The 24,690-nt window shown below is 45.0% G+C and overlaps 2 protein-coding genes across 3 annotated transcripts in view; both read left to right on the top strand.

The window, feature by feature from the left end:
- Nucleotides 1-1,674: 1,674 nt before the first annotated feature.
- LOC309400409 (uncharacterized protein) lies at nucleotides 1,675-16,047 on the top strand (the record flags this gene model as incomplete). Its single annotated transcript, XM_081968893.1, has 4 exons — nucleotides 1,675-1,832; nucleotides 4,625-4,722; nucleotides 9,622-9,719; nucleotides 15,757-16,047. The coding sequence occupies 4 exons, from the start codon at nucleotides 1,675-1,677 to the stop codon at nucleotides 16,045-16,047; spliced, it is 645 nt and encodes a 214-aa protein (XP_081825019.1).
- Nucleotides 16,048-20,982: 4,935 nt separating this feature from the next.
- LOC309383079 (laminin subunit beta-1-like) overlaps nucleotides 20,983-24,690 on the top strand; it is a 112,751-nt gene continuing 109,043 nt past the window's right edge. Inside the window, exon 1 of one of the 2 annotated variants that reach the window (XM_081935239.1) lies at nucleotides 20,983-21,121. Coding sequence is in view for 1 of the 2 variants with exons in the window: in XM_081935238.1 (XP_081791364.1) it covers nucleotides 21,086-21,121 (36 nt within the window). In the remaining variant the exon portion in view is untranslated. The remainder of the gene's footprint in view (nucleotides 21,122-24,690) is intronic. The other variant, XM_081935238.1, reaches the window with a different exon arrangement.

Raw genomic sequence — 24,690 nt, 5'->3', positions numbered from 1 at the left:
ATAGGTTTTCATGGTTTGGCCAGGCTTGTCAAGGTTTAATTAGAGATTAGAGGCTATTTATTATTTGTTATATAGTCACTAAGCACATATCCAGTGTTCATATGCTGAAATTAATATCTTAAAACATCTAGCCAAATAACAGTTAAATATATTAATAAGCTTCAAAAGTATTAGGGCAAAAATCTTGATGGTCGCAGCCATACACTAATGCATTTTTAATAATCTTGTAGCAAAAGTGTGCCTCCCTAATTTGATTTACTTTTGGAGAAATATTTCAAGAAACCTTCCTCGCAGCCTTAGTTCATGCCACCAAATGTCACTGGCAAAATAGCCTCTTTTCCACACCATGGGTTTTTTTTTAGACTGCCCCTCCCATCTTAAAACATTAAGATGAAACTGAATGAAACTTAAGGAAATTTGCTTTGCGAATTTAAGCCTCCTAAAACTGCTGAAATTCAGCCATTTTCCCACAAAATTTCAGCAACACAATTTGAGGTACGTATGCATCTTTTTAAAAGAATTGGGCGTGGGCTGCCTTCTGGGAGGCTTCTGCTGCCATTCCCACCCTTAATAAACCCCCTCCACCCCAAAAAGCACAACCTTGACCCTTCCTGGGATGATACATCCTTTAAAAGTCACTTCATAATACCCTCTAATTCAGGGATTTCCAATATTGGGAACTTTAAGTCTTGCGGACTTCAACTCCCAGAATTCCCCAGCCAAGCTTGCTGGGGAGTTCTGGGAATTGAAGTCCACAAGTCTTAAAGTTTCCAACATTGGAGATCTCTGCCTAGTTGATTCTTTAATTTAATTTTAATTTAATTGGTCTTTAATTCTGAGAAAATTGCCCTCTGTTGTTGTCAGGAATATCTGTAGAGGCGTCAAGATCGCCACTGCGTCAATTAAACTGAAGCTCCGCCCTTTTTATGTGGACACATTAAAAGTGATGGAGCTTCTATTACATTATCAGTCACCATCTTCATTAAAAAAACAACAACCTCCATATCTCATGGATATCCCTGGCTGTTGTATGGGAGAATGGCTGTTGAAATCACTCCTGTGCATTCGAATTAAGTCCTCATTTAATCTTTAAAAAAAAAAAATCATTGCAATGCAAGCAAATGTATGTGCATGTTCATATAAAAGTTAGTTCCCTGAAATTGAATTTTAAAATTTCAGCATGGTCTGATAATGGCCAAATTGTCTGCAAGATACATTCCGAAGGAAATGCTGCTTTTAATTCAGAATGATTTACTGTCTGGTAAATGTACTTTTTACTGCAGCCAGATGTTACTTAAGTTTATAAATAATTCCCCCTTCATTTACTTAAATTCTCTGACAAATGAGCATATGAATGCAGCTTTAGCTTCATCTGGCCCCTGTCCAGCCTCAAGGGAATGGCTTGATGCCTGTCATAAGCCAGTGAAATTAATGATGCCATGGTAATGCCCAAACAAGACACTTACAGAACCTGAATGCCGTGATATGACAGCAGATCAGATTCTTAACTCAGAATCCAGGAAGTTAGTGGTAGTGAAGAACGACAAACAAATAATGTGAAAGAAGGGGTAATGATGAAGAGTGGATGGAAGAGAGGAAGCTAGAAGTGAATAAATAAGACTTCAAGTTCATCCTGGTCTCCTTCCTTGCTCCTTATTCTATCAAGGAAGGACGATGGCATATTCAAGTTGTATGTGGGCAGTTTCAGGACAAACCAGAGATTCTCACACGTGGCCTGACTTCAGAAGGTCTGGGAGTTGGTGTCTGCAGAAGAACCAAAAGAAGGAAGTCTCAAGCAGACCCCTGCTGGACTATCAAGAGTACCTTCATGGGTAAGTGACATATTGCCCCCAACAATCTGGGGCGTCATTTTACCTATCTCAGAAAGATGGAAGGCTGAGTCAACCTTGAGCCGGTCTGGATCGAACTTCAGGCTGTGGGCAGAGTTTGCCTGCAATACTGCATTTTAACCACATTTTAACCAGCAATGATAGATCTTTAAGAATTGCCTAAAATAGGGAACATTAGAAATTCTGGGAATTTTGGGGAAAGGCCATTCTAGAACACAAGCTGTGCCACCAACAAGACACTGCTGTGAAGAACCACGACATGGCATCTTTGCCAATTTCAGCATCTGCAGCAGGGTCTCCTCTGATCACAGCAATCAGATAGAGCAGATGGCCAACCTTTTGTTGTGTGCCAAAAGTGTGCGCATGCGCAGGTGTGCACTATAATGCAATGCATGCATGCCCACCACATGCCCACCCCACAGGTACCTGTGCCCCCCCCACGTGCACCCTGGCCCTGTGAATGTGGTTACTCCCCCCCCGCGCTCCCCCGCCCCCACTGCATGCACACCGGGACCCTGTGCATGTGCACACGCCTCCCCCCCATGCATGGTGGGACCTGAAAACTAACTGGCCAGCAGGAGGCATGCACGCATGCACGGTGGAGCTGAGCTGGGGTGATGGCTCACGTGCCCGCCGAGAGGGCTCTGCATGCCACCTGTGGTTTGCCATCGTGGAGACAGAACTATCATTTTACTAGAGCAACCAGATTTGGGATGCCAAGGTCCAGGCAGCCCAAAAGCGCAAGGCCGGCAACATTGCAGTCTGAAATTTGAGGCAAGAATTGTTCCAGTGCCTTTTCCTTTAACGTGATTTAAGCAGTGCTTTTGAGCATGTGCAACGGACATGTGTAAAGTGTGTGTGTATGCTGTTGCAGAAATCACAAGACATGGCTGTATATTTAAGGCACAACACAAATGGTCAGAGAACGAGGTTTTGAAACAGGCTATGATTGCTAGATCACGGCTTAGAAAATATGCCCTTATTGCTTCTGTCCCTGTGTGCACTTTTCCCTCTGACTTCCTATTAGTGTCATCTGCTCCCCCCCCCGAATGGTGGGATGATGCAGCTCCCATTTTTTTTACCAAATGACACCCTTTTCCTTGGTATCCAGAACAACAGGGCATAATCTTGATCTCCTACCAAACCTCTGCAAAGGACAAGTACAGGAGGGACGGAATGATCTTCTTCTACCAGTTCAACTGCATGTCTATATTTTAATTCTGAGGGCTGACAATGGAAGCCTGGAGCTTTGCTTTCTTCTCCTGCCAGCTGCTCATTCACCTGATTATTGATGGCCAGCAAGTTGGTCGAATCAAAGTGGGTTGCTAGTGCTTTAGCATACAGAATAACAAGAACTGGAAGGGATCTTGGAGGTCTTCTAGTCCAACCCCCTGCCCAATCAGGAGACCCTGTACCAGGGGTGTCAAACGCAATTTCATTGAGAGCCACATCAGGGTTGTGTTTGACCTCGGGGGGCTGGGGTGGGTGTGACCAGCTTGATGTCACTCATGTCGGGGGGGGGGGAGTCTGTGGTGACCCAAACGCTGTGCCAGTGAAAATTGGCTCCCGAGCTCTGTTTTCAGCCGTGATGGCATCCTGCAGCCCTTCGCCAGCAAAAACTGAGCAGGGAAAGGGGACACACATCCCCCCCCCCGAGATCCATTTTTACTGGCGGAGGGCTGCAGGCAGAGGTGTGTTGCTCCCGGTTCAGCCAAACCGGTAGGGGTGGCAGCAGGAGGGTCCGCCCACCTGCCCGTCACACACGCGCAAGCATAAGAGAACCAGTAGTGCTGGGATTCGAAAACGTCGCGGCTGAAAACGGAGTCTGGAAGGATCGTGCACAGCTCTCCCAAGCTCTATTTTCGCTGGCAGAGACACCGTGGGCTGGTCCTTCGCTGTTTCCAGATCTAAGCACCCCAGGGGCCACATCCGGCCTGCGGGCCTTGAGTTTGACACCCTTGCCCTATACCAGTGATGGCAAACCTTTTTTGGCTCGCGTGCCACAAGTGGGGGGAGCGCAGGGGGGTCGAGTGCGGGTGTGCTGCACCCATAATGCAACGCGCGACCCCCCCAGTGCGCATGCGTGCACAAAGCATGACCCCCCCATTTTTACATTTTTTTTGCCCTCCCCAGGCTCCAGGGGCTTTATAGGAGCCTGGGGAGGGTGAAAAGAGCCTCCCACGACCCCCCGGAGGCCCTCCGGAGGCTTCAGGGACTGTCCGGAGGCTTCCCTGAAGCCTTCGGAGCGCTTAAAACCACCCTCAGAGCAAACCGGAAGGGACTTCCGGGTTGCTCGGAGGGTCATTTTAAGCGCTCCGAAGGCATCAGGGAAGCCTCGGATGGTCCCTGAAGCCTTCGGAGCGCTTAAAACCACCCTCTGAGCAACCCGGAAGTCACTTCCGGTTTGCTCGGAGGGTGGTTTTAAGCGCTCCGAAGGCATCAGGGACGGTCCCTGAAGCCTCCGGGCGGGGGGGGGGGGAAGGCTCTTTTCGTCCTCCCCAGGCTCCTATAAAGCCTCTGGAGCCTGGGGAAGGCGAAAAATAGCTTTTAAAAAGGTGAACTCAGCTGGCCAGCGCGCGCATGCGCGCTGGCCAGTTGACAGGGCAGCGCCTCGCGTGCCCTGACAAATGGCTCGCCATCACGGCCCTATACCATTTCTGTCAAATGGCTGACCAATCTCTTCTTAAAAACCTCCAGTGATGGAAGACCTATCACTTTAAGGAGCCATGTTTGTTACTGTGGCTTTCTCTCTCTCTCTTTTTCTTTCTCCCTAGACTCTTGGGCTCTGAAAAAGCTTCCGATTTTTTGAATCCACCTACAACAGAGAAACCAATTAGCCCACGAGTGAGGCGCCTGCTGGTGGCTGGTATCGGTAAGGCATTTCCTGTTTTAGAAAGAGTGATGTGGTGGCCTGGAGGTGGAGCTCTTGCCTCACAATTAGGTGGCTGTGAGTTCAATCCTAGGTAGAGGCAGATATTTCTCTTTCTGGGCACAAAGAGAATGTATCTACTGGCTATAGCTGCGCATTGGCGACATGAAGGGCATCCGGCCAGTAAACACTTTGCTCCATTCAGTTGCCCAGACGCCACCGCACAAGGCATTAAAAGACCATGAACCTTCTTTGCTAGTCTCCTTCATTCCATTTGGGGTATAATAACATGGAAGCAAGAGATTATGACCGTTACAGATTACAGGTAGTCCATGACTTATAACCATTCGTTTAACAATCGCTCAAAGGTTACGACTGACCTGAAAAATGTTACTTATGATCAGGTTCTGCCCTTAGCAGCTGTCGCAGAATCCCTGAAGTCACGTGATCAAATTTCAGGCAGTCGGCAACCAATGTGCATTTATGGTGGTAGCTGTATCACAGGATCACATGAGCAACCAAAGTAAATGGGGGAAGCCAGATTCACTTAACAACTATAAGATCTGCTTAACGGCAAGGGTGGTTTGCTTAATAACCATAGCAAGAACGTTGCAAAATTGAGTACGATTCAATGGGTCCATTGCTTTGTAATGGAAATTCCAGTCCCAATTGTAGTCATAAGTTGAGGACTACAGGCAGTCCTCAACAATTGAGCCCTAAATCTCCATTGTTCAGTGAGACATTTGCTAAGTGAGTTTTGCCCCATTTTACAACCTTTCCTGCCACAGGTGTTAAGCGAATCACTGCAGTTGTTACATTAGTAACCTGGTTGTTAAGTGAATCGGACTTCTCCATTAGATATTGCTTGTCAGAAGGTCCTAAGAGGGGATCACAGCAATGGTCATAAATATGAGACAGTTGCCAAGTATCTGAATTTTGATCACATGACCAGGGGGATATTGCAAAGGTAGTTTCTGTGAAAAATGGCCATGTGTCTCATTTTTCCGTGCCGTTGTAACTTTGAACGGTCGCTAAATGAACTGTTGTAAATCAAGGACTACCTGTACAAGTAATTCTCAATTTACAGCCATTTGTTTTGTGACCATTCAGAGTTACAAAGGGACTGAAAAAAGGGACTTACAGCTAATCTTCATACTTACAACCAACCTAGCATTCCCATGGTCATGGGATTAAAAGGTAAGTGCTTGGCAACCAGATTACAGATTAAGAGAGTTGGAAGGGATCTTGTAGGTCATCTAGCCCAACAGTCATAAGTATGAGCCAGTTGCCAAATGTCTGAATTTTGATCGTAACTGTGAAAAACAGTCACAAGCCACTTTTTTCAGTGCCATTGTAAACCATCACTAAATGTTGTAAGTCGAGGACTATCTGTGTAGGCAATCAGCTCGGAGTGCAACAGAGGTGGTATACAGCAGGTTCTGTCCAGTTCTGGAGAACTGGTAGCGGAAACTTTGAGTAGTGCAGAGAACAGGTAAATACCACCTCTGGCTGGCCCTGCCCCCATCTATCCTCTGCCTCTTGAGTCCCAGCTGATCAGGAGGGAATGGGGATTTTACAGTATCCTTCCCCTGCCACGCCCACCAAGCCTCGCCCACCAAACCACACCATGCCCACCAAGCCACGCCCACAGAACCAGTAGTAAAAAAAATGTGAATCCCACCACTGGAGTGCAAGGAGTGATCTTGTACGTGTGGTGAATGCAGAATTAGAGGAAAGCTGTGTCTCATGACAATCAATCTTCTGCTTTCTCATTCTCTTGACAGACTATACGAACTAACCTTAATATAGAAACGTAATAATAGCTAACACAGCCTCTGTTGGCTTTCTTCCTAACATTATGCAATTAAAGAGATGAAAGGGAGCACACCACTGCCTGCAGTATTTTAACTTGTCTCGGTCCCAATTTTTTGGCAGCCAGAAGAGTGTTTTGGCCTCCAGGCAAAGATTGCAGCTTCTCTCAGGTGCTCTTTCCCTTTTGGAGAATTTTCCAGCTCCTTCGGGCCCCTGTTCTTCCTTGCGAGACTTTACCTAAAATTGGGCCGGGAGGTGGAGGCTGTGATGTCCTTTTCTTCTGGAGCCCAATAATAATGGAAATGAAAGCCAGGCATCAAAGAGCAAATCTCCCCTGGTCTGTGTATAACGTGTGCGTGTGTGTGTGTCAAACCAGGGGTGAAATTCAACAGTTTTGACAGGTTCTGAAGAACCGGTAGCGGAAAGTTTGAGTAATTCAGAGAACCGGCAAATACCACCTCTAGCTGGCCTTAGAGTGGGGTGGGAATGGAGATTTTGCAGTATCCTTCCCCTGGAGAGTGGTGGGAATGGAGATTTTACAGTATCCTTTCCCTGGAGTGGGTGGGAATGGAGATTTTGCAGTATCCTTCCCCTGGAGTGGGGTGGGAATGGAAATTTTGCAGCATCCTTCCCCTGGAGTGAGGTGGGAATGGAGATCTTGCAGTATCCTTCCCCTGGAGTGGGTGGGAATGGAGATCTTGCAGTATCCTTCCCCTGGAGTGGGGTGGGAATGGAGATTTTGCAGCATCCTTTCCCTGGAGTGGGTGGGAATGGAGATCTTGCAGTATCCTTCCCCTGGAGTGGGGTGGGAATGGAGATTTTGCAGCATCCTTCCCCTGGAGTGGGTGGGAATGGAGTTCTTGCAGTATCCTTCCCCTGGAGTGGGGTGGGAATGGAAATTTTGCAGCATCCTTCCCCTGGAGTGGGTGGGAATGGAGATTTTGCAGTATCCTTCCCCTGCCATGCCCACCAAGCCATGCCCATAGAACTGGTAGTAAAAAAAAATGAATTTCACCACTGGGTCAAACTGGATTTTTTTGAGGGCCAGATTATAGTTCTCCTCCATGGGCCAGCCAGCCAGGGGGAGACAGGATGGCCTGGACTTTTTCAGCCACAACTGGGTGCGGAGGGACCACGGACAATCTCCGTGGACCTGGTTTTCATCCTGGACGGCCTCCTGCAGCACTTTGCAGGGCAAAATGGGGCATGGGAAGTGCAGGCAGCCCCTACGTGCCCTGTTTTCAACCTGGACGGCCTCCTGCAGCACTTAGCCCTCAAAACAAGGTGCGGGTGGCCACACAAGATCTCCACATGCATACTGTCAGGGTTCCAAATAGCATCCAAAATTAAATCAGAGTCCAAGGCAAAGTATTGCTCAAAGTTTCAATTTATTAAGAGAGCCATGTTGGCACATCTGGGAAAACCCGAATCTGAAAGCTTCCTGGTTTTCCCCACCCACTTGAAAGTTCAAGATCTTGCCCCCACACCCACAAGTCCATCACCTGGTCTAATCATCCACTGCCATGCTGGCAATTCCACCCATCCAATTCCGGTCAGGTGCGGCGGTGCAGAGACAAAGGATGACCTTGGCTTTCTAGAAAGAATTTTGTTTTGGCTACATAGCATCTAACTCTGTACAATCCCCCCTCCCATTTTCCCACAATAGAAAAGGCATAGTAGAATAATAGAAAGTGTGGCAGGCCAAAGATCCAACAGGAATATGACTGACACACACGCTGTTTTGGCTGCCAGCGGAATCGCAGGCTGATTCTTTTCTATTTCCAGCCCAACCCCACAAGTCAGTTTTAAGCACCCCGTGGGGCGGATGTGGCCTGCTGGCCTTGAGTTTGACACCCCTGGTGTAGAACCACCTTCTCCAACTTGGGAGATTGCAGAAGAGCTGACCTGTCCTAGAACCCCAGTAGTTGTAATCCATCTGATCTGAGACTACTACAGGGAGTCCTCGGCTTACAGCAGTTCACTTAGTGAGCATTCATAAATTACAATGGCATTGAAAAAAAGTGGGTTATGGCTGTTTTTCCTACTCCTGACCGTTGCAGCATCCCCGTGGTCATGTGATCAAAGTTTGGTCACTTGTCAACTGGTTCATATTTATGATGGTTGCAGTGTCCCGGGATCATGTGATCCACTTTTGCTACCTTCAGACAAGCTAAGTCGAGGGCAAGTCCGATTCACTTAACAATTGTGCTACTAACTGAACAACGGCACTGATTCACTTAACAACTGTGCCAAGAAAGTTTGCAAAATGGGGCAAACTTAACCATTGTTTTGCTTAGCAGAAGAAAGTTTTGGGCTCAGTTGTGGTCGCGAGTCGAGGGCTACTTGTGTTGAGGAATGATTGCTGCAGATGGAAGGCATGGAGCAGGGATGATTTACTTAAAGCTTTGTGTAGGATCTTTTCTTCAGAAATGGTGAGGTGGTTCATACTTTTTTTCTAAGGGACCCAACACATTTCAGCACTGTAACAAGTGTAACGCTGCCATATATCATCTGTTAGAATAGTATAATATAGTATAGTATAGTATAGTATAGTATAGTATAGTATAGTATAGTATAGAATAGAATAGAATAGAATAGAATACAATACAATACAATACAATACAATACAATACAATACAATACAATACAATAGTAGAGTTGGAACGGACCTTGGAGGCCTTCTAGTCTAGGCAGGAAACCCCTACACCACTTCAAACAAATGGCTATCCAACATCTTCTTAAAGACTTCCAGTGTTGGGGCATTCACAACTTCTGGAGGCAAGCTGTTCCACTGATTAATTGTTCTAACTGTCAGGAAATTTCTCCTCAGTTCTAAGTTGCTTCTCTCCTTGATTAATTTCCACCCATTGCTTCTTGTTCTACACTCAGGTGCCTTGGAGAATAGTTTGACTACCTCTTCTTTGTGGCAACACCTGAGATATTGGAACAATGCTATCATGTCTCCCCTAGTCCTTCTTTCTATTAAACTAGACATACCCAGTTCCTGCAACCGCTCTTCATATGTTTTAGCCTCCAGTCCCCTAGTCATCTTCGTTGCTCTTATGTAATATCATTTTCTTGGCCACACAGATATGGGGGCTGAGGAGGTGTGGAGGAGCCTTCATGAAGAACCCAAGTACCGACACGAGATTACAGCAAGTTCAAAGGGCCATTCACTCTCTGAACAGGTGAGAAGGTTGCTTTTGATGAGAAAACAAGGCCTCGATCCACGATGGCGAACCTATGGCATGTGTGCCACACACATAGCCTTCTCTGCGGGATGCGAGCCGTTGCCCCAGCTCAGCTCCATCATCCATGCACGCATATCTCCCGCCAGCCAGATGGTTTTCAGGTCTCTGCCACACATGTATGGGGGCAGGGCGCACACGCAGGGGTCGCGCAGGCATGCACTGGGTGTGGGGAGTGATGCTGCATGTACGGGGGTATCGTGTGCATGCACGGGTGCGAAGCGTATGTGGGGGAGTTGCAAGTATGGGGGCGGGGGTCACATCCACATGCGTGGGGGGGGGAAGTGGAGTGCGGGGAGGCCGCTCACATATTGCATGATGGGGGCGTGGGTGCACCCTTTCAGCACAAAAAGTTTAGCCATCACTGGCTAGATATAAGCAGTCCTTAACTTACGGCCTAAGTGGATCATGCAGCCATGCTTCCCCTTCCCCCCCATTGACTTTGCTTTTGGAAACTGGCTGGGAAGGTCACAAAGGGTCATCCTGTGATCCCGGGGCACGGCAGTATAGGTACTTGCTAATTGCCAAGCACATTTTGATCACATGATTGTGGGGATGCTGCAACAATTGTTAAATGCAAGGACTGATCGTAAGTCTTTTTTTGTTTTGTTTTACTGCAACGGTTCTCAACCTGTGGGTTGGGATCCCCTTTGGGGGGGTGTCAAACGACCCTTTCACAGGGGTCGCCTAAGACCAATGGAAAACACGTATTTTCGATGGTCTTAGGAACCGAGACACCAATTTTATGGCTGGGGGTCACCACAACATGAGGAACTGTATTAAAGGGTCGCGGCATTGGGAAGGTTGAGAACCACTGGTTTAGTGCCTTGTAACTTTGAATGATCATTAAACGGATGGTTGTAAGTCAAAGACTTATCTGTAATCTTTTCACATGCCAAGTATGTACTTACGATAAGTCAGGTTTCTCCTGAACAGGATCTTCCTGCTCTTTCAATGGTGTCATTGTGTCATGCCTTGAATAATGAATCTGTATGCAGCAATAGCAACAGCACTTAGACTTATATACCGCTTTATAGCCTTCTCTAAGCTGCTTATAGAGTCAGCCTATTGCCCCAGACAAATTGGGGTCCTCATTTTACCCACCTCGGGAGGGTCAACCTTGAGGCTGGTGAGATTCGAACTACCAAATTGCAGAAAGCCGGCAGTCAGCGCAAGTAGCCCGCAGTACTCCAGTCTAACCACTCCCCGACCAAAATGGCTGCCTGGAGTCTAGATGTTTTTAGTCCGGATGTACAGACACCCTAAGGCCGTGATGGGGAATCTATGGCCCACATGCCACAGGTGGCACACAGAGTCCTCTCTAAGGGCACGCAAACCGTCGCCCCAGCTCAGCTCCACCATCCATGCACGCGCACCTCCTGCTAGCCTGCTGATTTCTGGGTTGCGCGCACATGGGTGGGGGGTCACATGCGCATGGGTGAGGGGGGCATGGTGGTGCGGCGCTTCCTCCGCAGACCATTTTTGGTCCCAGGAGGCTGCAGAGCCCAAAAAACATGCACAGAGGGGGAGCGGGGAGGTGTCACACATGCATGCGTGGGGTAGGGGGAGCATGAGGGAGTCACACGCGCATGCCTAGGCATGTAGGGGCCTCGCGTGTGCATTGCATATGACAAAAAGGTTAGCCATCACTGCCCTAAGGGTATCTCCATCATAAGAAAGTCTTACTCACAATTTCACATAAAGAAAAAGGCAGTGTGTCTGGTTAAATGTGGGAATCTAATGACTTATTAGCCCAGACTTGCTGTATCAGTGAGATGGGCGGCATAGAAATTTAATAAATAAATAAAATAAATAATAAACTATTTTATACTTGAAGTTAAATATGTTTTGCCTGTTAACGTTCTGGCTAACTACTTAAAAGGCAACATTATGGAACCTATATATTTTTGCAGGATGCCCTATGGAAGCCATTCCCCTACAGAAAGTTGTTGTTCTGATCTAGGCTTCCCAAGAGCATGAAACAAACTCCTTGTCCAAAAACCCCTTTTATTAATTGACTGTGAATTCTGCTCATTCACATCCAGCAAAGTCTTTCAAAGGAGGATTTCCAGTCACAGACCTTATCTGGCTTGGAGAGCTGCCAGGCCGATATCTGCAAAACTTGGCAAGGAGTCTCGGAGAGTCACTAATCAATTAAGCAAACTAATTGTCTCCTGCAAACTCCACTCCCCTTTTGCTCCCCTTTTATTTCCTCTGGGAGAGACCATTCATCATCCACCTGTGGCCTTACTCCCAAGTCAACCCCTGTTCTTTAGCTGTTCCCTTCGTCTGGCAACTCTGCGCATGCGCACACTGGGAACAGGCTCCAGCTGTTCATCTGCCTCACTGATGTCTGCCTCTGAAGGCAGCTGATAACTGGCATACGGCTCTGGCCCCCTCTCTGCCTCCAACACAGCCCTGATCAGAGCCTTCCCCAGACTCCAGGACTGGCCCAGGTTCCTCCCCAACCTCCTCACTGTCTGAATCTGCTGCTAGCTGTGCTGGCGGGCCACAAAAGTTGTCCATTCCAGAAGACACAATCTTAAACAACCAAGTGACATCAGTTAGAACAGCCATCCCCAACCTTTCTGGCTGTGGGGACTGGCAGTGGCAATGGGGGCAGGTTGCAATGGGGGCAGGTGGCGGGGGTGGCGGGGGGGAAAATGATTTCACACACATAACCTTATCCCGAGCATGTGCAAATGGAGATTTGTGTAGTTGCCCACCACTTGCGTGGACCAGTTCCCAACAGGCCACAGATCAGTACTGGTTTGTGGAACCCCTGAGTTAGAAGAAGTGTAATGATTCACTTTAAGCTTCATTTTTTCATTCTGTTGAAAAAAAACTCCGTTTCTTTTCTTTTCTTTTCATTCTGTTTGTTCTTGCTGAGGCAAGAAAAATCTTTATCTTCAGACTCAGATAAAAACAAAATCACAATTCTGAATTTAGCAGTCACTTAGCAGTCACACTATCCCCAGCTAATATAGCCATTCTATTCAATAATGTCTAAAAGCTCCAAATTGGAGATACAGGTTTAGGCCAGGGGTGTCAAACTCGATTTTATTGAGGGCCGCACCAGGGTTGTGTTTGACCTTGGCGGGGTGGGTGGGTCGGTGTGGCCAGCTTGACGTCATTAGTGTCGGCAGGCGGGTGGTGGCCCAAGTGCTCTGGCAGTGAAAATGGTCTCCCAAGCTCCATTTTCGGCTGTGCCGGCCTCCTACAACCCTCTGCCAGCAAAAATGGAGCTCGGTGGGGGGGGGGGGCACGTATGTCCCTCCCTAGCTCCATTTTCACTGGCAGAGGCCCCACGGGCCAGTCCTTCCCTGTTTCCAGGGTGGCCCCGCAGGGCAGATCTAAGCAACCTGAGGGCTGGATCTGGCCCCTAGGCCTTGAGTTTGACACCCCTGGTTTAGACTATGAGCAGCTTTTGGTACAACTACAGCTGAAATCTGTCAGAGATATCCAGGCAAATAGCTGAATTAGTGTGCATCTATAACAAGAAAAAAAGTGTATCAATGGCCCTTAGAATCCTATATTTTCTTGGCATAAGAAATGCGGAAGGTCTGGAATTTTCAACTGTCAGCACTGCCGGAGTCCCCCCTTATACCTTCCTGACTTTGCTGTGTTAATTAATACCTGTAGTTGAAGAGAAAGACGCCATTGTTTAAATCCAAACTGAAGAGAATTGTATGTATTGTCAGGAAGTTTGATTCTCTTCTTTTAAGCTGAAGTGAGGACAATAGTTTCCTTGTCCACCATAAGTGATAACTGCCGTAGCAAAGCACGGAGGGCGGTACCTCCACCAACTGTTAACATTGCAAATCCCTCCCTAATGAATCCAGGTTAAATGTCCTGCTTAATACAGGTAGTCCTCGATTTAAGAACCACAATTGAGCCCAAGAGTTCTGCTGCTAAGCGAAACAGCTGGTGAGTTTCGCCCCTTTTACGACCTCTCTTCCCACATTTGTTACGTTAGTAACGTGGTTGTAAAGTGAATCTGGAGTCCCCATTGACTTTGCTTGTCAGAAGGTCACAAAAGGGGATCACGGGACCCTGGGACACTGCGACCGTCACAAATATGAGTCGGTTGCCAAGCATCAGAATTTTGGTCACATGACCACAGAGATGCTTATGTAATGGTCGTAGGAGTGCAAAAGAGTCATAAGTCACTTTTTTCAGTGCTACTGTAACTTTGAACGGTCATTATATGTCACAACTGCCAAAAAGATTATTGCAATTTCTTCTATTTTCAGATAGACCTTATATTAAAACTAAACAGTTAAAACAGCAAGAACAATAGAAAATAGAGATAGAAACAAGAACCACAGAGCTATACTAAAACCACTATTAAAACAGAGTCATTTTGAAGAGATGGGCAGCAAATAAACGAAATAAATAAATAATATAAAACTTAATGAGGCACAAAACATAATTCTAATAATCCGTGGCTAAGTACAATCAATGCATCAGATTTTACAGGAGAAGAACAGGTAAAGCTGGGGGGGGGGGGTAGAGTCACCAACTTAGCATTCTTAGGTGCCCACAAGCAGTCTAAGTCCAATCCCTCTTGAATTTCGTTGACCCTCAGCTGGTACCAAGTTAGTATTGAACTTTTGTTAACTAGATTCTTGTGCCTAGGCTTGACCAATAAGTCTTCTGAATGGCAAATTAATGTATGGTCCTGATTCTTTGCACCTCACAGATTTAATGCAACTATTGGAGAGGCTGGCTATTACACTCCCTTCACCCCCCCCCCCCCAAGTGGGATGACTGGCTGGCTGGCTGGCTGGCTGGCTGGTTGACTGACATTTTATTTTTATTTTATCTATTTTATCTATTTTATCTATTTTATCTATTTTATCTATTTTATTTATTTTATTTATTATTTTATTTATTTATTTTATTTATTTTATTTATTTTATTTATTTTATTTATTTTATTATTTATTTTATTTATTTTATTTATTTTATTTATTTTATTTATTTTATTTATTTTATTTATTTTATTTATTTTATTTATTTTATTTATTTTATTTTATTTTATTTTATTTTATTATTTAATTTATTTTATTTTATTTTTTATTTTATTTATTTTATTTTTTTATTTATTTTATTTTATTTATTTTATTTATTTTATTTATTTCATTTTATTTATTTATTTTATTTTTTATTTTATCTTATCTTATCTTATCTTATTTATTATTTTATTTTATTTATTTTATTTATTATTTTATTTTATTTATTATTTTATTTATTTCATTTTATTATTTATTTCATTTTATTTATTATATATTTTATTTTATTTTATTTATTTTATTTATTTTATTTATTTTATTTATTTTATTTATTTTATTTATTTTATTTATTTTATTTATTTTATTTATTTTATTTATTTTATTTTATTTTATTTTATTTATTTTATTTATTTTATTTTATTTTTTTATTTTATTTTATTTTTTTATTTTATTTTATTTTATTTTTTTATTTTATTTTTTATTTTATCTTATCTTATCTTATCTTATCTTATCTTATCTTATCTTATTTTAGGGCCGATAACTGAAGGATCAGGTGGCCAGTGCACATGCACACGCTGGGTACTGGAAGATCATCTTCCCAGCGTGCATATACACACTGAGCAGCTGCTCTTCTGAATTCTGGTGTGCGCATGCACACCGGCAAGCTGATCTTTACGTGTGCATGTGTGCCAGAAACTGGAAGACCAAGTGGTTGGTGTGCATGCGTGCGCCGGAAACCAGAAGGGCAGCCGCCTGTGTGCATACACACCGGGCAGCTGCTCTTCCAGTCTCTGGCACACAAGCACACACTCACACTCCCATTTCGGCACCCGGTGCCAAAAAGGTTCACCAACACTGCCCTATACTATTTCAGACAAATGGTTTTCCAATCTCCTCTTACAAAATTCCAATGTTGGAAGTTGAGGTACAGCCGTTGCCTAAAGTAGCACTGCCTTTTTTCAGGTACCCTGGCTGGGACGTCCTGCGACCACCCACCGGCTACAGCAAGTGGCTAGCTGGCGGCAGCAGCTGTGTGCGATGCATCGTCTGGGGAAGCAGCATCAGTACGCAGCCCTCTATCTCCTGGCCACCAAACAACCGCCTGATCTCAACGACTCCTATGGGGCTGAAGGCCCAACCCGCTACTTCCACAATACTTTGAGCAAGAAGCAGGTATCATCAGCTGGCATCAACCCTTCCAGGACGTGCTGCTACTCCAGCGGCAAGAGAAAAACACTGGAGCAGTTTTCCTGACATTTGCACCCAGTGGATTTTGTCATCCCTGAGCAGACATGAATGAGGAAGGACAGCTCAACCCTGTGTTGGAAGATTGATGAAGAGTTCTTGATGAATTATTCCTTCAGGACCACCTAATGCAGCCTTTTTCTCTCCACAGCAAACCTTCAGGTGGTCCTTGACTTACAATTGGTTGTTTAGCAACTGTTCGAAGTTACGAACCCCCCCCCCCCAGCTACTTATGATCCTGATTTGAAATTCCAATAGCCAACTCCTCCTGGGGTTATGCGTACCGGTGGCAGCTGGGAGCAGCGGCCATCATACCGGAACGGTGTTTGGTTGGGCCCACCCGCCTGCCCGCGTTCCTTATGTGTTTTTAAGCCAACTGGGCCATTTGCACACATACGCGCAGCGTACGGCACCTGTACGACCTCCACTGAGCAGCTGGAGTGTCGCAGGGCAGTGGCGCCTGGCCCTGTCGCAGCGTACCAGTTGCGACGGGATCCGGAACCTACCACTGAGTCATGAGATCATATTTTGGGCACTGGATAATCGACTTGTATTTGTGACCAATTACGGTGTCCCACAGTCACATGACTGAGATTTACAGTGGTATTTTTTTGCATTTATGTCCAGTTTCCAACAGCAAAAAAAAAACCAACCCCCCCCCCCACTATTGGGTAAAATGGGTTGAGTTAACAACTGCTGCAAAAAAAGACTGTAAAATCGGACACAGTTTGGATGGGATAACCCAGAATGACTTATGACTGTAATTCCAGGCTCAATTACAATTGCTAAGTCAGGGACCACCTGTACTTGTTATGCTGAATGAGTCTTTACATTTGGACGCGTTTTAGTCAAAACAGCTGCAAGGAACAGATGACCCTGGACCAGTTCTCCTTCACCACTTGGAAATCATCCTTCCTCCTCTTTCAGTTGTTATTGGTCTCAGTATGAAATCAGAACTATCACTCTGTCTCTGGGTGTGTCTGATTGGTATGTATGGAAAAAGGAACCTGGCCTGGGTCACCTATTACAACTGTATTTGCATAGCTGGTGGAATGACCTCCCTGTAACTAGTAGGGCCCAATCAGGGATGACCTAACTTGGAAAAGGTATGAGTAATGCCTTCCTCGGAACTGCCACAAAAGAGGCTGTAGGGTTCTTGATAATGAACAATAATATCACAGTGGCACGATAAGAGTTGATATGAAGACGGGATCGGGTGGGCTGTACGGGTTCGGGAGAATTGTAGCTAATGTTATGGCCGGTTCGAAGAACCTCCAAATCCCACCCCTGGCTGGCCCCACCCACCCCACCCCTCCCACTCCGTCCCTCCCAGGAGTCTCCACACGGCCTGTTTTGGATGCAAGGTAAATGCAGGGCCCACACGGAGGCTCGGCTCGGGGAAGGGGGTTTATTGGCCTCCCAGAAGTTCCAGAAGGTCAGAATGGAGCCTGTTTCCAGCCTCTGGAGGGCCTGTGGAGCCTGGGCAAGTGGGTTTTCACCCTCCCAGAGGCTCGAGGAAAGCCTCCGAAGTCTGGGGAAGGTGAAAACGCCTCCCCTCTCGGCATGGTGCAGAAGGCTGACCAGGCCACGCCCACCATGACCACGCCCATCCACCAACCAAGCAGAGAACCCATTGCTGAAATTTTTGAAGCCCAACCCTGGACGGGATAGTTTTCTTGAATGAAAGCACCCATCAACTAAGGCAGAGGTGGGGAATCATGGCCCTTTTATGACTTGTGGACTTCAAGTGGCTGGCTCAGGAACTGTGGGAGTTGAAGTCCACAGCTCATAAAAGGGACCATAGTTCCCCACCCTGAACTAAGGGAAGGCAACTCATCCCTCTCCTCTGAGATAACGATGCTTATTAAAGAATCATGGAGATAGAACTTGTTTTGATCTCCTGTAAGCACCATAGGATGCAAGAGCTTAGGATGCGTGGGAGTGTGAGGGGAGAGTCGTGCGTGCATGCACAGGGCAGGAGTCATGGGGACGGTGCCACACAGACATTGCATTATGGATGCGCGCGCACGACAAAAAGGTTAGCCATCACTGTGTTATACAAACGCTTTTAGGTTTTTGCAATTTCAAAAAGGGGGGGGGCAAGTTCAGATAAACAACTGAAGCCTTTCACCACTCCAGGAACTGATAGCCTATCAGTAATGATCTCTGGACAAGACAAGTGGCACATAAATTTAATAAATAAATATGTAATTAGGTAAGTAAGTAAGTAAGTAAGTAAATACCTACAGTTCAAACTCAACTCTCAGATCCCTATGTTGTCATCTGCTCCATATCTTTCTGTGGATAACTTATCCAGCTTTCCCTTCCCCCAAAATAAGCTCTTGTGAAGTCATTTCAAAGAGGAACCTCTTCGCTGGCAGCGTATCAGCTCTTCAAGATATTTTTTAAAAGTCCAAAACGAAGAAGGGGAGGCAAGAAATACCAGCCTTCAGAAAGAGCCAAGCTGCTGGCCTGTAAGAATCTCTGATGTGGAGTATTTGCATAGGAACAATGAAACCAAGGATTTCCCAAGGGGATCCCTAGAAGGACACTGAAGTGTAGGCAGCTGTAACTTCATTCATTCTCCCATCCGTGGGGGCTGAGGCCAGCGGAGAGATAAGGCCACCCACCCTTCATCAGGCATTTCAAGAAAAGAGCCGGATGTGCCAGCAACCACACTGAAATGTGATGGAAGAAACACCCAGGAGAAAAATGGGCTTCGTAGCAGGAGTCCTTGAAATAGCTACATCCAGGTGAAACAGCAAATTCCCACACTCCAAAGAGGTTAAAAGCGGAGGTTGGGGCAGAGAGGGTACATTTCCTATTCCTGTTGACAATGTGGTTGCATTCACTGCTCTTCAAGGTCAGTCATTTGGTCTCCGGTGACTCTCGAGTTGGCATCCTGCCATAACGTGCCTCTCTTCCCCAGCCACTTCTCCAGCTGTTGGCTGAGAAGAACTGTGGTACATAGAAGCAGCTGGCTTGCCCACACGGCAGGGCCCAGACCTTCTGAGCCTCATTTCTAATCCTTAAAATGGGCATAATTGAGGGGCAGGTCACAAAAGAGATCCTGGGTCAGGTTTTTGAAACTTTTGAAAAGTCCGTAAGTCTTTTAAAGGTTTGTTATTCGGGGAGAGATGCACTCTGCGCAAAGCTTGGAGTTCGATCCTGACTGGCTCAAGGTTGACTCATCCTTCCATCATTCCAAGGTTGGTAAAACAAGGAGCCAGATCGTTGGGGGCAATAGGCTGACACTGTAAACCAATCAGAGAGGGCTATGAGGCACTATGGAGCAATATATAACTCTTATTGCTATTCAGGTAACCTGCATAATTTGAGGGACGCGGTGGCTAAGATGCTGAGATTGTCTGTCAGAAAGGTCGGCAATTCGGCGGTTTAAATCCCCAGCGCCGCATAAGGGAGCGAGCTCCCATTACTTGCCCCAGCTTCTGCCAACCTAGCAGTTCAAAAGCACGTAAAAATGCAGGTAAAAAAATAGGAACCACCTTTGGTGGGAAGGTAACAGCGTTCCGTGCGCCTTCGTCGTTTAGTCATGCCGGCCACATGACCACAGAGACATCTTCGGACAGCCCTGGCTCTTTGGCTTTGAAACAGAGATGAGCACCGCCCTCTAGAGTCGGGAACGACTAGCACATATGTGTGAGGGGAACCTTTATCTTTTTATAATTTGCCACTGGAGTTTTATTTGTCATTTTCAGGGCTTTAGGAGCAGAGCTTGGATCTTGGCCAATTGCACCACAGTGGTGGCTCATGATTTCCTACGACACCCAGCTCCTTTTCACACATTCTATTCCCAAGCCATCCTGTGTTAGTTGGTGTTTTGTGTTGTTGGTTTTTTTTGCTTCACATTTCTTCCTGTTACCTTTTTTTGTTTCAGCTCAATGTTGAAGTCAGTTTACATCTTTGGAAATCTTCTCTTCGAAAATGTAATCCACTCCTCCGTCCTTTATGTCATCTCAAAATTTAATAGTCATTTTTTGAGTCCCACAATCCTTCTTTATCCCTAAATTCCAGCCTGAAACCCAAGAATTGTGAACAGGAAAATGAATTCAGGAGCTTTGGCATGGGTTAACGCACTGGTTTGTGTTTTTGCCGAGCCTTGATGCATTTTTCAATGCTTTTTTTTGTTTAAGGACGCAATGGCAAACCACTTCTGGAAAACATTGCCAAGAAAACTACAGGGACTTGTCCAGGCAATCTCCAAGAATTGGTCATGACTGAACAGAAGAAGAAAAAATAATAGAGATCCAATTGGGCGTAGTGATTAAGGCAGCAGGCTAGAAACTGGAAGATTTTGAGTTCTAATCCTGAACAACCTTGCCAAAAAAACTGCAGGGAATATTTTAGGCTATCACCAGTCATCAAAAACTAACTTGAAGGCACACGCATACATATAGCAATAGCACTTAGACTTATATACTGCCTCACGGTGTTTTACAGGGCTCTCTAAGCAGTTTACAGAGTCAGCCTATTGCCCCCAACAATCTGGGGCCTCATTCTACCCACCTCGGAAGGATGGAAGGCTGAATCAAACTTGAGCCTGTTGGGATTCAAACTACTGAGCTGCAGCCAGCAGTCAGCTGAAGCAGCCTGCAGTACAGGTAGTAGTTGAAACTTCTGTGTTGGGATCCAGAGATTTCTGCTGGATGAAGGGACGTATAACCCTCTTCCTCAGTGTGTGTAAACTCAGCCCAAAACACCTGTATGCTGGATCGGAAAAGCCAGTGCTCTTTGGAGAACTGCAGGGAATCACCTTTCCCTCCTGTCAGGCACCAGGCCATTCCCGGAAACGGGGAGAGTCTCTACCTAGTTGCGTTACCTTGGCTCGGCTGCCAAGGAGGGCTGATCCCTCCCTCCCTTCCTCCAGTCCCCTGGCACTGCATGAAGGGAGGAGGAGCTGCTGAAAGAAGGAGCCCTTCTCCAGGAACAGACAGCTCAGCAGAGCACTTTGCACCGCTTAAGGCAATAGCTCTTGCATGTGCAAACTGCAAAGGGGCCCCAACTGGGCCACCTTCCCCAAATTGGCATGAGGCCTGGAGCCACCACCGGGGCTTCTTCCCAGGTAAGAGTTGGGGCCTTTCCCTCTCCCTGCCTCTCTTCTGCTCCTGGGGGCACCTGGCCATGGCATGAGAGATCCCTTATTCCCTTGGCTGGCCAGAAGTATTATTATTATTATTATTATTTTTGGCTAGTGGAAATTTGTGGAGTGGATGATTGGATATGGAAGAGCTTCTTTGCAAGCCATCTTCTGTCCTTTAGCTTGGAGGGGAGAAAGGTGGACAGTGTAGCCCAATTCCTAAGGCTTTTGCCAGATCCATTTGGCTTCTTGGGGAGTGTCTCTCGAAAGAAGTTCTACTTTTCATCCTTCTGGAATAACTGTGATACTCCCAACCTACTTCCTCATCTACTAATGGGAACAGCTATCAGGTTCCATCTCTTGCTTGGTATCCTGGCATAACTCAAAGGCAGAAAGGAAAGAGGAGTGCTGTTTTGCAAGCAGTCGGTGCAAGAAAAGGATGTACCCTGCTAAATTTATTTATCAATGTACAATGTACAACTTTGTACGTTGTTTAAATTAACAACACAAGATGGGGATTGGGAATTTGGAAGACAACAGGCAGCACAGGTCAGTGTCCAACTCCGGTGTCTTGACCAAAGTAGGTCTTCCATCCATACTTTTGAGATTGGAGGGATAAGTATAATTTAATCCCGCAAAAGGAAGCAGGACAAAAGCCGCAATTGCAAAAGGAAGGTTGGAGTAGTTCCCACTGAAGCTCAAATCTTGGGAGTTAGAAGTCCAGGTGAGAATTGAATATCCGGACAGGCTGCCAAGAGAGAAGCCAGACATCTCCTTCTGAACCTAAAATCCTTGCTCAAAACATATTATGTGAAGAAACCCTGGCGAAAGGTGATTCATCTAAAGCTGTGTTAACTGACGTTGGGAATCGACGATACATTGTTATGAATGGGTATGCGATGAGATTACAATACGACCGTTGCAGAAAGCTGCAGGAATTCTTTTTGCTGTGCAAGAACAAAAATGGCCATTTGGCACCACATTAAGAATGCTGCAGCTTCCGTTAGTAGTAGTTTTAAAAGAACACCAAGTCTCCAGCCTTCAGATAATAAAAGGTACATGGAAGGAGGTTTGCTGAGATTTCAGGATTGAGGAATAAATTGAAGACAAGAGCATCATTTAGATTTCCAGTGTATGTATGTATGTATGTATGTATGTATGTATGTATGTGTATATATATATATATATATATATATATATATATATATATATATATATATATATATATATATATATATATATATATATATTTGTGTTGTATTTGTACTGATAAATAAATAAAGGGAGACTAGTATAGATCTATTTCGAGCTAATTAGCTCTCATCAGCTAGCCATACCCTTACTGGGATTTGAACCTGGGCTGTATTATATCTTAGGCAGGAGTGTTAGCCACTAAGCCACAGGCTCGCCTCCTTATCAGTTGAGCCAGGGAAATAGGTATGTATTTGTGTTACAACCCCTGGTATGCCTAAATATGGGAGGAAGGTCACTACTCCCTCTTTCTGTCCTTCGGCTCATCACAGAAGACCATGCAGGCAGAAAACCATATTTTTTTATTTTTAATGTTGCCTTTTTATATTTGTGTTGTATTTGTACTGATAAATAAATAAAGGGAGACTAGTATAGATCTATTTCGAGCTAATTAGCTCTCATCAGCTAGCCATACCCTTACTGGGATTTGAACCTGGGCTGTATTATATCTTAGGCAGGAGTGTTAGCCACTAAGCCACAGGCTCGCCTCCTTATCAGTTGAGCCAGGGAAATAGGTATGTATTTGTGTTACAACCCCTGGTATGCCTAAATATGGGAGGAAGGTCACTACTCCCTCTTTCTGTCCTTCGGCTCATCACAGAAGACCATGCAGGCAGAAAACCATATTTTTTATTTTTAATGTTGCCTTTTTATATTTGTGTTGTATTTGTACTGATAAATAAATAAAGGGAGACTAGTATAGATCTATTTCGAGCTAATTAGCTCTCATCAGCTAGCCATACTCTTACTGGGATTTGAACCTGGGCTGTATTATATCTTAGGCAGGAGTGTTAGCCACTAAGCCACAGGCTCGCCTCCTTATCAGTTGAGCCAGGGAAATAGGTATGTATTTGTGTTACAACCCCTGGTATGCCTAAATATGGGAGGAAGGTCACTACTCCCTCTTTCTGTCCTTCGGCTCATCACAGAAGACCATGCAGGCAGAAAACCATATTTTTTATTTTTAATGTTGTCTTTTTATATTTGTGTTGTATTTGTACTGATAAATAAATAAAGGGAGACTAGTATAGATCTATTTCGAGCTAATTAGCTCTCATCAGCTAGCCATACCCTTACTGGGATTTGAACCTGGGCTGTATTATATCTTAGGCAGGAGTGTTAGCCACTAAGCCACAGGCTCGCCTCCTTATCAGTTGAGCCAGGGAAATAGGTATGTATTTGTGTTACAACCCCTGGTATGCCTAAATATGGGAGGAAGGTCACTACTCCCTCTTTCTGTCCTTCGGCTCATCACAGAAGACCATGCAGGCAGAAAACCATATTTTTTATTTTTAATGTTGCCTTTTTATATTTGTGTTGTATTTGTACTGATAAATAAATAAAGGGAGACTAGTATAGATCTATTTCGAGCTAATTAGCTCTCATCAGCTAGCCATACCCTTACTGGGATTTGAACCTGGGCTGTATTATATCTTAGGCAGGAGTGTTAGCCACTAAGCCACAGGCTCGCCTCCTTATCAGTTGAGCCAGGGAAATAGGTATGTATTTGTGTTACAACCCCTGGTATGCCTAAATATGGGAGGAAGGTCACTACTCCCTCTTTCTGTCCTTCGGCTCATCACATGGTTTTCTGCCTGCATGGTCTTCTGTGATGAGCCGAAGGACAGAAAGAGGGAGTAGTGACCTTCCTCCCATATTTAGGCATACCAGGGGTTGTAACACAAATACATATATATATATATATATATATATATATATATATATATATATATATATATATATATATATATATATATATATATATATATATATATGCATACATACATACATACATACATACATACATACATACATACATACATACATACATACACTGGAAAGCTAAATCTAAACAATTTATTTTGGTATAGAGGAAAGCAAATTATATATATATAAAGCCCACATTTTGAGCCCACGCTTGAAGATGGCAGGTGAGATCCTGCCGAAACATTGCAAAGACAATCTCAACCTTACACGGGAAAAGACCCGAATACAACAAAACCAGCATATATACATACATACATACATACATACATACATACATACATACACATATATATACACATATATACATACATACATACATACATACATACATACATACATACATATACATATATTTGCTTTCCTCTATACCAAAATAAATCGTGCTAAATTGGTGGAGAATTTTTTTCATATGGGTGCGGGTAGTCCTTGACTTACAACCACAACTGCGAGCAAAATTTCTGTCGTTATGCAAGTTGTGGGTGTTCTGAGCTGGGCCCAATTTTTTGACATTTTTGTCTTTGTGGTTAAGTGAATCA

The sequence above is a fragment of the Natrix helvetica genome (assembly GCF_964273705.1).
Source record: "Natrix helvetica genome assembly, chromosome: 1".
Classification (NCBI taxonomy): Eukaryota; Metazoa; Chordata; class Lepidosauria; order Squamata; family Natricidae; genus Natrix; species Natrix helvetica.
Note: the sequence above shows the minus strand (reverse complement) of the source record. Positions and strands in the feature narration are given on the sequence as shown.